Source organism: Limulus polyphemus, unplaced genomic scaffold (genome assembly GCF_000517525.1).
Source record: "Limulus polyphemus unplaced genomic scaffold, Limulus_polyphemus-2.1.2 Scaffold1692, whole genome shotgun sequence".
In the NCBI taxonomy this organism is placed as follows: Eukaryota; Metazoa; Arthropoda; class Merostomata; order Xiphosura; family Limulidae; genus Limulus; species Limulus polyphemus.
Genome location: NW_013667302.1, coordinates 64,242 through 80,152, shown reverse-complemented (window position 1 = coordinate 80,152; position 15,911 = coordinate 64,242). Strand labels below are relative to the sequence as shown.

The following is a 15,911-nucleotide window of genomic DNA, read 5'->3' as shown; positions in this document are numbered from 1 at the left end:
GTTGTCTCACCTGGAATGAGAGATTACATTATGATATTTATTTTAATATGGATTAAATACTTTAAGTTGTCTCACCTAGAATGAGAGGTTACATTATGATATTTATTTTAATATGGATTAAACATTTTAACTTGTCTTACCTAGAAAGAGAGATTACATTATGATATTTATTTTAATATCGATTAAACATTTTAACTTGTCTTACCTAGAAAGAGAGATTACATTATGATATTTATTTTCATATGAATTAAATATTTTAACGTGTCTCACTTAGAATGAGAGGTTATATTATGATGTTTATTGTAATATGAATTAAATATTTTAACTTGTCTCACTTAGAATGAGAGGTTATATTATGATGTTTATTGTAATATGAATTAAATATTTTAACTTGTCTCACCTGGAATGTAAGGTTTCCTTTCGACTCGAACATAATCTGTTCCTGGTATTTCAATGAAGCATTCAAAAATAGTGGCTTCAGTGGTTGACAGTTCTTTTATACTGAAGATCTTTCTCAGTTCAATATCAAACACTCCCTCACGAGGGACAATATTAATTGAAGCCCCGCCGACAGAACGAGGGACAGTCTTTCCAGGTTCGGACACGAATAACTCAATCTGCGGCCTAGGAAAGAGGCCATTTGCTGAACAAGACACTTCGAGATCGTTTGTCGAGGTCAAGCTATGGTTCACCAATATTGTTTTGGCTGGAGCTAAAATGGAAGAAGCATTTAGATTTCAATATCTTACCTTTAATGTTCTACATCTTATATTCGTTTTTATATGAATATCAGTATTTATTTGCCTCCAATAGCACAGTGGCATGTCTGCATAATTAAAACGCTAGAAACCTGGTTTCGATACCCGTGGTGGGCAGAACACAGATAGCCCATTGTGTAGCTTTGTGCTTAATTGCAAACAAACAAACAGTATTTATTTTAAATATAAACTTTAATATGAAGACAGCTGAAAACAGACTTCGGGACGGGAACTTGAGCCCAAGAGTTCTGTCTAAAAACCCAGTGCTTTACTTCCTAGCTGTACAAGAGTATTAGCTATCCCTGTAACTGTTGACCTATAAAGCCTTTTGCATGAACATGATAACCATACTATGTTAAGATCAGGCAATTAATGGGTTGGCTTACAATCACCCAACTAAATTATACGATGTGTATACTAGGCTTACATTTAAATAGCTAAACTAAGAATACAAGATCACAGTGAGAAGAATATAAGATCATGATGTTAAGAATACAATATCAGTAGTTATCGTGGCACTTGACAGGCAGAAGTTCTCATGTCGCCATTAAATTGATCAGCAGAAGTTTTCTGCCACCAGAGAGCGTGTTGCTAAGGTTACATTGCTAGAGGACGCGGCTGTCTTAGAGGACGTGTTCGTATGATGATCATGCAGATATTTCGCGAGCTAATCACCAGAGGGTTATGTAGATCAACGTGCCATCAGCTTTATGGTAACAATCAAAGTCTTGAAGTCAATAATTTCATCTGATTACCTAACGTATTGTTTACAATGGCTACCAGTATTGAAATTGTTTTTAGCTGTTTGTTTTATCTTATATACTAAGATGATTACGTAAATAGTATATTAGTGTGAGATTTTACTTACATATATTAATATCTGTTTAAAATATACTGTGCTGTGATGAAACGAGATTTTTATATATATAAGAAAATCACAGAAACTAATTTGTAACTGAAGATTTGACAAAGACATGTTACCCTAACATTGTTTCAAAAATCTATTTCGAAAAATTACATTTTCTAAGTCTGAAATATCGATGAACAATTTTAAAATGTGATCAGAAACTTGTTAATATTTGAAAAACTAACAAAGTTAAACTTTGAAAAGTCAAGATCTAAAGTAAGCAAATTGACTATCATGAATTATGATAAATTATGTCTAAACACATATGTAACTAATGAAAGCCGCAAAGGGCAGAAAATATATGAGTACAGTATATAAAATAGTTTTGTTGTAGAGTACGGTTAAAATACAATAATTACACTGTATTCTATATAAAGTAAGTTCATCTGTGTTACTGATGAAGTGATACATGTATTTGTTATAGTGTACACAAATTGGTTTTAAAACATACGGGAATAGAAAATCAGATTTGTCAACAAATATAGATTTTTTAAAGGGTCATGACTTTAGTCTCGTGCATGTTGTTACAAGCTAGTATTATATATATGCGCGCACGCACGTGTGTGTGTGTGTATGTGTTACAAAACCTTTTAATTTCAGACAGGTTTAAAGAGGTAACTGACCATGTGATGATCTATCATGCCCTTTGTACATCCTAAAGTCAAAATTTATCGAGCCTGTCAGCTATGTTCAGTCAGATAGGCGAGTACGCGACCTGAGACAGACGTTTACCTTTCATCGTCTATTGCAGGAGAAAGCTAGTTTGCATATGTACTGATATATTTTGGTAGAAACCAGTCAGCATTATGCCTAATCCATCGAGAAACACGATTTGTGAAAGTTAAGAATAGTAACTATTTACATAGAACCTATAAATTTTCTTAGAACAAATCAACTTACAGAGCCAAACATAAGATTTAAATAAGCGTCCTTTTCAGGATGATAGATGTTATCTATTAATTATAGATATATATTAATTAGCAATAAGTTTTTTACATATAAAAATCAGGAAATGCAATAAATATATCATCTAGTAAAAACTATAATCATTATGTTAAATGTGTACTTTATTTCTAGTTTGTTTGCTTGAATTTCGTGCAAAGCTACATGAGGGCTATCTTCACTAGCTGTCCCTAATTTACCAGTGAAAGACCCACCGCCAACTCTTGGGCTACTCTTTTACCATCGAATGGTGGGATCGATCGTCATATTATAACGCTCCCATGGCTGAAAGGGTGAGCATGTTTGGTGTGACAGGGATTTGAACCTGCAACCCTCAGGTTGTGAGTCAAGCACCCTAACCACCTGGCCATGCCGGGCCAGAAATGTGTACTAAAACACAATCAGCTGTCTCATTCAGTATTTATAAAATGAAACATTAGATGTGATAAAAACTTTTCAACGGCAATTTAAATATGTTAGTAACGTTACCTACCTATAGAATGAAATACAGTTAACAATAAACAATAAATAAAAATTACAAATGAATTTGAAATCTGTATGTCATCTACAGAAATATAGAAACTCTGTCCACCTTTGTAATACAAATACATTTATAAATGAAAACTACAATATAACGAAATATTTTGTCAACAACATTTTTATTATTATGCTAAACCAATACAAATAAATAGATGTATAATGTATATATTTAGATGTATAATTAAATCTAGACATTGATGACATAATCACAAGTAGAGGCACCCTCATCATTCATTCAACTATCTGCCTATTCAAACACCATCCGCCAATAGTAACACTATCCACCTATAGAACACCATCCGCCAATAGTAACACTATCCACCTATAGAACACCATCCGCCTTTGTAAAACATATGCAATATAAGAGTAAAAATTATAATAGCAGATTTAATGTTTTACTTATAGATCGAAATGTAATTGTTAAAACAGTGTTATGGAAATTAGATTAATATATTAATTTTAAGACTTTGATTGTTAGTATACAATTGATGTCATGTTGATCTACATCACCTTCTGATGGTTCGCTCGCTCATAATACCAGCGCGACCTCTGTTGCCACTTCGTGGCCTTGGCAATGCGCACTTTGGTAGTAGACAACTTCTGTCTTCAAATGTCATGGCAGAATAACAACTTCCGGCTGTCAAGTGTTATGGCAACATGACAACTTACGCCTGATATGGCAGTCTAGCAACACGCCCTCTGGTTCTACTTCGTGGAACTATAACATCATCGTCTCGACCCAACCCATCTTCCTATTTTCTGAGGTCGACACACGTCTTACCCTCTGGTGGTGAGCTATGCAACATTCCCGATAAGTACAATGATTTTTATCCTCTATAGTGGCCTACGTCTTAGTTACGATATCGATCACTAGGGGTCAAGTCCTATCCTCTTTGAGATTGAAAGTTGACACGGACTGAAAATGTTAAACTTGTGTGATAAGAATCGATAAAATGAGTTACTGACCAGATGTCTTTCTCCCGTATCACCAAAACCAGCATTTTATTGTCAATATGACAGACAACAAATCTCTTACTTTTTCAAGTAATAGTGTATTTCAAGTGAGCGGAATCTATCCTTTCAGGTTGGTGTCTGTATTTATAATTTGTTGGAAACTACATGTAACTTACAATGTTTTCAACTCCAACAAACATCAATACAATAACAGATATCTGATACAACTCTAGCAAACATCAGTACAATAAAAGATATCTGATACAACTACAAAAAAATATACAATAATAGATATCTGATACAACTCCAACAAACATCAGTACAATAACAAATATCTGATACAACTCCAGCAAACATCAGTACAATAACAGGTATCTGATACAACTCTAGCAGACATCAACACAATAACAAATATCTGATACAACTCTAGCAGACATCACCACAATAACACATATCTGATGCAACTCTAGCAGACATCAACACAGTAGCAGATATCTGATACAACTCTAGCAGACATCAATAAAACAATAGATATCTGATATAACTCCAACAAACATCAATTCAATAACAGATATCTGATACGACTCTAACAACATCAATACAATAATAGATATCTGATACAACTCCAACAACATCAATACAATAATAGATGTCTGATACAACTCCAACAACATCAATACAATAACAGATATTTGATACAACTCCAACAACACCAATACAATAATAGATATCTGATATAACTCCAACAAAAATCAATTCAATAACAGGTATCTGATTCAACTCTAACAACATCAATACAATAATAGATATCTGATACAACTCCAACAACATCAATACAATAACAGATATTTGATACAACTTCAACAACACCAATACAATAATAGATCTCTGATACAACTCCAACAACACCAATACAATAATAGATATCTGATACAACTCCAACAACACCAATACAATAAAAGATGTCTGATACAACTCCAACAACATCAATACAATAACAGATATTTGATACAACTCCAACAACATCAATACAATAAAAGACGTCTGATACAACTCCAACAACATCAATACAATAATAGATATCTGATACAACTCCAACAACACCAATACAATAATAGATATCTGATATAACTCCAACAAACATCAATACAATAATAGATATCTGATACAACTCCAACAACATCAATACAATAAAAGACGTCTGATACAACTCCAACAACATCAATACTATAATAGATATCTGATACAACTCCAACAACACCAATACAATAATAGACATCTGATATAACTCTAACAAACATCAATTCAATAACAGGTATCTGATACAACTCCAACAACATCAATACAACAATAATATCTGATACAACTCCAACAACATCAATACAATAAAAGACGTCTGATACAACTCCAACAACATCAATACAATAATAGATATCTGATACAACTCCAACAACACCAATACAATAATAGATATCTGATATAACTCCAACAAACATCAATACAATAAAAGATATCTGATACAACTCCAACAACATCAATACAATAACAGATATTTGATACAACTCCAACAACATCAATACAATAACAGATATTTGATACAACTCTAACAACATTATGGATCCACCTAAGATAAACTTTCTTGAATGAAACATTATTCTGAGATTATTGTTTTTGGTGCTTAACGCGAACATTTCCAACTTATATTCTATTCTTTAATGCAGTCTTTAAAAGTTCACACGCATCAACAAGGAATTTTCAGGTCCTTTTCATAAAGTCCACAATGTATTATCGTCTAATGCTACTAACCGGTTATCAGATAACAAGGTTTTTATATCACACATTAAATAGATCAGGTAATAAAAAAATTTGTACGGCAGCTAAGAAAACGATTCAGGGAAATACTTTTTATAAACAGCTGTTGTAATTCTTCAATATATCACTGACTCTCTTAGAAAACTTCAGAAATATTTTTTGTCATAATTATGAGTATGTTTTCTTTGTTACAAAGAAACTTTTCTTGAATAAAATACTTAAAAAATAAATATGCCACAGTTAATTTGTTTTTAATTCAAATTGCATGAAAGAATAAACTGAATGACTAGAAATTTTTAGATTTCCGGTAAGGGCATAGAAATATCAGTACTGTAATAAGTAAAATTAAATTTAACACGATGTAAGCCTGTAAAGTACATTAACAACGCCGGTGTTTACATTGTATACACAGATTTAAGATTCGCATAAGACTTGTATATTCTGTTGAATTTCGCGCAAAACTACTCGACGGCTGTCTGCGCAAGTCACAGATTTTGAAGTGATAAACAACTCTTGGGCTACTCTTTACCAACAAAAAAGTTGGATTGACCATCACATTATTATGCCCCAACGAGTGTGTTCGGTGATGGGATTCGAGCTCGCAGAATGCAAGTCGAGCGCCCTAACCACCAGGCTATGCCAGGTCCCTCAGATAATACTCAATATTAATATAGAAATATTTTTTTGGTTCACATGCATGTTGTTCTTGATAAAGTTAGCAGAATTAATACTTAAAAGCTTACTTGAAATCATTTCCATTTTTACTGTAGTTCTATTGATATTAATCAATAAGCTGCAGCTAGTCTATTGTGTAGGCAATATTTTACCAAGGCAACAAACTCGAGGAAATATAACGTTAAAATTTGGGGCTTCATCCTAAGGTAGACACTGCACAAATAGGTCCAATGTAAACCTTTTAGCTTAAACAAACAACTAGGTATAGTAACGTAGTTGGAGTTCCGATCGGTTTGTTATTTGTTTGTTGTTAATCTCAATACTACACCATAGGCTATCTGTGCTCTGCCCACTACAGCTATCGAAACCTGATTTTTACCGCCATAAGCCCTTAGACTTATCGTTGACCCTTCTAATTAACGTTGTAATTTCTAGTTGTGACATTTCAAGTACTTATAATGTTACATGTTACTCTAAGTGCTAAAGTCTACGAAGGACTTTATGACTTAATACAGTCCCCCGGTAAATATGGGGGCTTATACCGCTAAACTACGGGTGGACAAAGTACAGATAGATAGTTTAACAACAAATAAATAAACCGGCTTTAGAAAAGTAGCATGTGGCGACGCCTAGTAAAGAATTTTCGCTTTTATTGCAAATATTTATTTATTTGGCTTCAATTCTTTTGGACGGGAGAGGGCATTTTTTACAATACATGTTTTGTAATTATATCAGTTGAGATAAAGATACAATTTGGGAACATAAAATCTTTAAATTATCTATCCAGGTCCTTAAAGAACTGACAAGAAATGGAAAATTTTCACTTTAATCTCTCGATACATATTTTATAGTTTATATTTTAATAAATAATTAGCTGATATAAGAAGGTTTTAATATAAAATCAATTGTTTTTACTTTGCTTAAAATAAAAATTCTCGGTTATCAAGGTTTTCAAGAAATGCTTTCAGATAAAAACAAACATACGTAGTAATATAATGTTTTTCTTAACATTGTTGTTGAAAGTCTGCACTACTTCAAGTTAACTAATAACTAAACTTTACTGTTTTGAAAGTCTGCACTACTTCAAGTTAACTAATAACTAAACTTTACTGTTTTGAAAATCTGCATTACTTCAAGTTAACTAATAAGTAAAATTTACTGATTTGAAAGTCTGCACTACTTCAAGTTAACTAATAAGTAAAATTTACTGTTTTGAAAGTCTGCACTACTTCAAGGTAACTAATAACTAAACTTTACTATTTTGAAAGTCTGCATTACTTCAAGTTAACTAATAAGTAAAATTTACTGTTTTGAAAGTCTGCACTACTTCAAGTTAACTAATAAGTAAAATTTACTGTTTTGAAAGTCTGCATTACTTCAAGTTAACTAATAACTAAACTTTACTGTTTTGAAAGTCTGCATTACTTCAAGTTAACTAATAACTAAACTTTACTGTTTTGAAAGTCTGCACTACTTCAAGTTAACTAATAAGTAAAATTTACTGTTTTGAAAGTCTGCATTACTTCAAGTTAACTAATAACTAAACTTTACTATTTTGAAAGTCTGCATTACTTCAAGTTAACTAATAAGTAAAATTTACTGTTTTGAAAGTCTGCATTACTTCAAGTTAACTAATAACTAAACTTTACTGTTTTGAAAGTCTGCATTACTTCAAGTTAACTAATAACTAAACTTTACTATTTTGAAAGTCTGCATTACTTCAAGTTAACTAATAACTAAACTTTACTGTTTTAAAAGTCTGCATTACTTCAAGTTAACTAATAAGTAAAATTTACTGTTTTTCTCATTTTAACTGTTGTTACTAATTGAAATAATTTTATACACAGTTCCCATTCAATATTTTTTCTCGCCAGGATTGTGAAATGGTCTTTACTTATAGGTTCATTACATTCGTTTAGCGTACGGTTCTTAATGTTGGAAAATGACGTTTATTTCGACCATATTTAGTGATTATCTAATTGATAATTTTAATCACTGGTAGACTGGGGTTGGAATATTTGGTGACCATACGTTCTGCACTTAATTGAATATCTAAATTGGGTCATATTTTAAGTGTATATTATATTAAGGTGGGGAAAACAGAAATTAATATATATTTAACTTTTGGTATTTAGTTGTTTCGTATCTGTACTAATAAGTGACGCCATGTGGTAGGTTGTTTTGGTGGTCTTAGATTTTCAAAATATAAATCTATTGCTCTATAATTATCAATAGATATGATAAATTTACTTTATCATTATATATAAAAACATAAAAGCTATCTTTTAACAATATAGAAAATTGTTAGACCTATATTTTCTTCACCAATATAAAATTAACAATATAATAAATTTCTTCTAAAATTTACAATTTAACAATAAAAAATTAAGGTTCATAAAGCACTTAAACAACAAGTAGGGGTATCTTGTTAAAGCAGTAAGTTAATAAACTAGATTATATATAGCTAGTTAACAAAGGCACGAAACTCTTTTTAGATGTAGGAAGAAAAAATCATTTAGTAAAAATATACATTTGTTTTGATCATCCTCATAACGTGATTTTCAAACTGTCTAATTAAGGAAAATGTAAAAACATGCATTAGCTGTAACCGTTGTTCCAGCAATTAAGTCAACCAAAATATCTGACGGTGAGCAATAAATCTTTTATTTAACGGCACAAGAATTCAATTAAGTAGAATTTCTATTGATTAAAAATTATAACTCTAGAAACAAAACTTTGAAATGTAAGTAAAGATGAATTTCAAGCTATAAAAAGGTTCAAATAAAAATTAAAAACAGTAATAACAAAGCCAGACAGAGGGGAAGTAGTTTAATCATTTTAAATAAAATTGACTAAATTAAAAAAGGTAAATAAATTTTAAATCATTTTAAATAGAATTGATTATATTAACAAAGGCGAATAAATTTTAGTAATGCAATTAAATTTGTAAATTTGAACATAGAATCAGCTAAAACCACAATAAGAAAGCTCAAAAAGTAATTTATAAAATTAAGAAAATACATTTATGGAAGGAGATGAATATTATTTAATAAGTCCATGAGGTTTTCCTTCTGGTATTATATAGATGGAGTTTACTGTGATGTTTGTGTTTAATATTGGTACATATAGTTATTTTTTAAATACGTTTTGGAACCATTATCTAATACTGATTATGTTATCAAAGATAGTTTTGTTTATAGTTTTGATATACGTTCTCTCTTTGCTTAAATTGCGTTAGTTGATAATATAATTTAATGCACAGAACTTTTACGCTAATGACATAATAAATCCAAAGTATGTATTTCAGAAACTCGTGGATTTTGTCGCCAAGGTAACTCATTTTCAATTTGCCAATAATTTGTATAATCAGTTATATGATGCATGACGAAGTACATAATGTATGATGTAGTAGATAATGTATGATGAAATACATAACGTATGATGTAGTAGATAATGTATGATGAAGTACATAACGTATGATGTAGTAGATAATGTATGACGAAGTACATAATGTATGATGAAGTACATAATGTATGATGTAGTAGATACTGTATGATGTAGTAGATAATGTATGATGTAGTACATAATGTATGATGCAGTACATAATGTATGGTGTAGTACATAATGTATGATGTAGTAGATAATGTATGATGTAGTAGATAACGTATGATGAGTAGATAATGTATGATGTAGTAGATAACGTATGACGTAGTAGATACTGTATGATGTAGTAGATACTGTATGATGTAGTACATAATGTATGATGTAGTAGATACTGTATGATGTAGTAGATACTGTATGATGTAGTAGATACTGTATGATGTAGTACATAATGTATGATGTAGTAGATACTGTATGATGTAGTAGATAACGTATGATGTAGTAGATAATGTATGATGTAGTAGATAATATATGATGTAGTAGATATTGTATGATGTTGTACATAATGTATGATGTAGTAGATACTGTATGATGTAGTAGATACTGTATGATGTAGTAGATAATGTATGATGTAGTACATAATGTATGATGCAGTACATAATGTATGATGTAGTAGATAATGTATGATGTAGTAGTTAATATATGATACAGTAAATAATGTATGATGTAGTGGATGAGGCACGATGAAGTAGATGATCAACTAAACTGTGTAGATATGACATGAAGATTAGCCCCTTATTTTGTTTCTTTGTTACTGTGGAAACCGCTGACTTAATGAATGTGATTTGTTGTTTAAACCAACGTATTATATAAGATATGCGACTTTTATCACGCTGAACATGTGGCATTACGTTGAACATGTGGACAGATTCTTGAACTATTCTAACACTAGCGTTAAATTTACAGCTGAACATCAATTTTTATTTATCGTACTTCATAATAAAACCTTTACAGGTTATTTTAATGAAAAGTAATTCACCGATGTACAAAATAACCATTAGATAACTGAAACACATTTCTAATATTATAATAAAACATTATTTATGAATTTATAAATGATATGGATATTCTTTACAGTCAAATTGGAATGTTACTAAACAGAAAATTACTCTAGAATTATCGTATACAGGAAAACAAACAATATGAACAAGAACGTATGTAAATTGTACAATCAGGCTTACTCACAAGTTGAAATAAAATGTATCTTTAAACTCGAATGTAGATTACAACATTTTCAGATTTAAAGATCGAATATCTAAATTCTAAACTTAAAATGTTGTATATGAGTATACATATGTATCCTAAATACTCTTTAGGTTATATGTGGTCTACCACGAAGTGACTTGAAACTCGTATAAAAGAACATGCAAATTTCAAATCAACGTCATTTGTCAGAAATCACTGAAGTCGTCGCAAGAACAAACAATGAAGGGGATTACACAAAAAATGAAGATATAAAATAGATCAATAAACTCCAATCGAAGTTAAACGACCACAATAGTGCTGTTCATTTATTATTCATTTTGTAAGCGAATTGTGGTTGGTAATCTTTAAGTAAAAACGCTATAATTATTACCTGAAGATAGATTAAGTCCGAGATCTCGTGTGTGTGTGTGTGTGTAAAGATATGTGTAGGCCTGTGGAATTTGGAAAACTAGATGTGGCGTGTCTTAGTGGTTTTATATGTGTGTGTGGGGGGGGGGGGTATGATCTGAGAGGTGTTGATTATTGAAGTATTCATGATGTGATCGATATAATTGTCTGTTTTGGTTTATGTGGATTTTTATGGGGATGTTTATTATTTAAGTACTTATGATGTCATTTAAATTATAGTATATGGTCTATTTTTGTACGCGGGAGGAACTTCCAGATTATTTATGATATGTATTATTTAAATATTTATGATGTGATCCGTAGAACAGAACTTTCTTGGTGGTATAAACTCTAATATAATTATTAATTTTGAAAATCTTTTCCCTAGATATTCTGGCTCATCCCACCCATGTTTTCTAATTGATAATGTAAGTTATTGACACACTGCGTACCGACTACTCGGCGATTCTACTGTCTCTACTACATGTAATAATTTGTAACATTCTTTAAATGTATTTTTTTAATCAAGGGAATGAATAGGAAAGGATAAACTTTTCACTTTTCGACTTGAATATATCAGCATATTTCATAACTGAGAACCAAGAAATAGCCGTCACTGGTTCGTTTCATTGTGCTATAATCATATTTCATAACTGAGAACCAAACAAAAAGCTGTCATTGTTTGTTTTCATTGTGCTGTAATCATATTTCATAACTAAGAACCAAGAAATAGCCTTCACAGTTGTTTTCATTGTGCAATAATCATATTTAATAACTGAGAACCAAAAAAAAAAAAGCTGTCATTGTTTGTTTTCATTGTGCTAAAGTCATTTTTCATAACTAAGAAACAAGAAATAACCATCAGTTTGTTTAGTTTGGAATGATAATACTTAATAACTGAGAACCAAAAAAAAAAAAAAATAGCCCTCAGTTTGTATCACCATATTGGTGAAATATCACTACTTTAAACCAAGCATTTCCAAATTTAATAGTTATGTAAGTGTATGAATATTTATATTAAAAAACTCTTTAATTCAATAGTCCTAAACACTAGCACACCATACGAGGCCCCCCTTTTTTTTACTAAGAAATTGGTAAGCTTCTAGCTTTCTTTATTTCTTAAATAATATTTTTTTGAGATTTTTTTATAAAAACTTTGAATATATCTGCTGTCATCACAGAAGGTCTCTTTCCATTCGTGGAGATCCTGATGGAAACATTGTTTTTTTCTTATTCCTTTTCGTTTTTAATTCTAAAAACAAATTCTCTAATAGCTGTAGTTTGGTACCCATCCAGCAATAAATGTCTTAATGTCTAAACGAAGCTGTTGTCGTGATATACTTGGTAACCCCTGCTACATTATCAATTTCTTTATATACATATATATCTCAGATCATGTTTTTTGTTGTTTTTTTAGTCTTTGAAATGATATATTCTACAGGTTTAATTAATGGATTTCGAATGACCAAAACTAACTTTTATTTTATCTTATTTCTTAATACCAACAAATTACATATTTTAAATAATATATTACGCTTTCTTTTACAAGAGATATCTTATTTACAAATCTTTCTTTTGTGGCACCTTCAGTTGGCAATCAAAACATATATTTCAGGAACAGCCACTTTAAGAGTACTGTATACTTTTGTGGTGCCCTCTGTTGACAGAAACATGTATTTCAGGAACAGCCACCTTATGAATATTATATTCTTTTGTGGTGCCCTCTGTTGGCAATCAGAAACATTTATTTCTGGAATAGCCACTTTAAGAATACTATATACTTTTGTGATGCCGTCTGATATTTAGTCGTTTTTAAAAGTTCTAATGGTAATCATACAAGTCTTTATCGCGGAAACTTCCGTTTAATGATCTGGTTCAAGCCATCATTTAAACTTCGTACATCATGCAACGTATTTAACACCATGATAACACCTACGTTTAGGAAAATCACACAGCTAGATAATCCTAATCACGGAGGGAGTTTTGAAATTTGGTGGATTAACTTAAGAGTATATTTTTACTAAGCCTTGAACCAATTCTTTCATTTTGAAGGACAATAAGATTTACCAACCGGCATTACCAACACAAGTGAAAACAGATTGAGGTCTTAAAGTTTGGAAGTAATCCAATTAAAAATGATTATATTAGTTAACTTCGACAAACGAAATTCTGGATGTACGAGGACTCGAATAAAAGACGTCGTAATTTACGTATAAAGTAAAAGCTAGTAACAAAATTGATAATTTTTATATGTTACAAATATTCACTTCTTGATTTCCAAGATGGCTGACTTACCATAAACAACCATCACTTGTTCACGAGTGTCTTGATCTGCCAACGAGGTTACAACACACGTGTAAGTTCCAGTCATGTCAGTGGTGGGTTTGATGATCCTGAGTGCCCGGTACCGAGAATATGGGTCTTCAGGATCAGCAACAAAGGACTCATCTAATCGACCTTGGAGGAAACCGGATACGTAGCGGGTACCAAGTTGTGGGATCCATTGGTAAACAGGTTTCGCCTGGTTGTTATAATACCACTTGATCACCAGGTGGAGATCGTTGTGGTTGTATGAATACTCACAGTCTAGGGTGATAGGGTGGACTGTCCCGTTCTGCACCCAACGTGGAACTGAGAGTCGCCTGATTTTAACTGCAGCGACATCTAGAAATGTAAAGAACATTTATGAAACTAAATGATATTTGGAACATTTTTGCAATTAAAAAAATCGTATGAATATACGGTATTATATAACATAATCTGTTTATGATGTTCTTTAATTTAGTTTTAGATTGCTGCTGTCTGTTTATGATGTTCTATAATTCAATTTCTGATTATTGCTGTCTGTTTAGGATGTTATTTAATTTAATTTCAGATTGATGCTGTCTGTTTATGATGTTATTTAATTTAATTTCAGATTGATGCTGTTTGTTTATGATGTTATTTAATTTAATTTCAGATTGATGCTGTCTGTTTATGATGTTATTTCATTTAATTTTAGATTGCTGCTGTCTGTTTATGATTTTTTATAATTCAATTTCAGATTATTGCTGTCTGTTTATAATGTTATTTCATTTAATTTCAGATTGCTGCTGTCTGTTTATGATGTTATGTCATTTAATCCTAGATTATTGCTGTCTGTTTATGATGTTCTTTAATTTAGTTTTATATTGCTGCTGTCTGTTTATGATATTCTATAATTAAATTTTATATTGCTACTATCTGTTTGCGATGTTATTTCATTTAATTTTAGATTGCTACTATCTGTTTATGTGTTCTTTCATCTAATTTAAATAGTTGCTATCAGTTATTGAACATAATTAAAGTATTATTTTCCATTTTGTCTCATGATGCTAATTTATCGTTTCACAATCACCTTCATTATGACAATGGTTGTATTTCACAATATATACAGGGGTTAATTTATGAACAATACCATAACGCCCATAATATGTAATACATCTTTTACATTACAACTAGTTCACATTCTCTGAGCTTCAGAATTCACACACTATATTACCCAACAGTCAATTGAATCAGTTCTTGTACACATATAAAAATGGATTAAATCAAGAACTTGTTCTTGTTTGTTATACTCAATTTTCGTTTGGTTGTAGAGCGAACTCTCAGCTAGTGATATGTCGAAGGACATTATTATCGGACTTAGTGTATCTCGTGTAACAAAACTGGAAGTGATCGGACAGTCAAGTTTGTTATATAAATATTTCCTACTATATATATACACACATCTAATGGTCTCTATGTTTTGTACCGAGTCTTTTATTCTACACAGACGTTATCATAAATTCAACAAGTTTTGGTCTCTATGTTTTGTACCGAGTCTTTTATTCTACACAGACGTTATCATAAATTCAACAAGTTTTGGTCTCTGTGTTTCGTACCAATTCTTTTATTCTACACAAACGTTATCATAAATTCAACAAGTTTTGGTCCCGTTTTGTACCGAACATTTTATTCTACACAGACGTTGTCACGAATTCAACAAGTTTTGGTCTCTATGTTTTGTACCGAATATTTTATTCTACACAGACGTTATCATAAATTCAACAAGTTTTGGTCTCTATGTTTAGTACCGAGTCTTTTATTCTACACAGACGTTATCATAAATTCAACAGGTTTTGGTCCCGTTTTGTACCAATTCTTTTATTCTACACAGACGTTATCACGAGTTCAACAAGTTTTGGTCTCTATGTTTTGTACCGAGTCTTTTATTCTACACAGACGTTATCATAAATTCAACAGGTTTTGGTCTCTATGTTTTGTACCGA

The 15,911-nt window shown here is 31.1% G+C and overlaps 1 protein-coding gene across 2 annotated transcripts in view; it reads right to left on the bottom strand.

The window, feature by feature from the left end:
* LOC106464575 overlaps positions 1–15,911 on the bottom strand; it is a 173,872-nt gene that overhangs the window by 110,931 nt on the left and 47,030 nt on the right. For both annotated transcript variants that reach the window (XM_022392312.1, XM_013924727.2), the window contains exons 2-3: positions 13,918–14,286; positions 401–712 (exon numbers count right to left, since the gene is read on the bottom strand). In XM_022392312.1, coding sequence (XP_022248020.1) covers positions 401–712; positions 13,918–14,286 — 681 coding nt within the window. The remainder of the gene's footprint in view (positions 1–400; positions 713–13,917; positions 14,287–15,911) is intronic.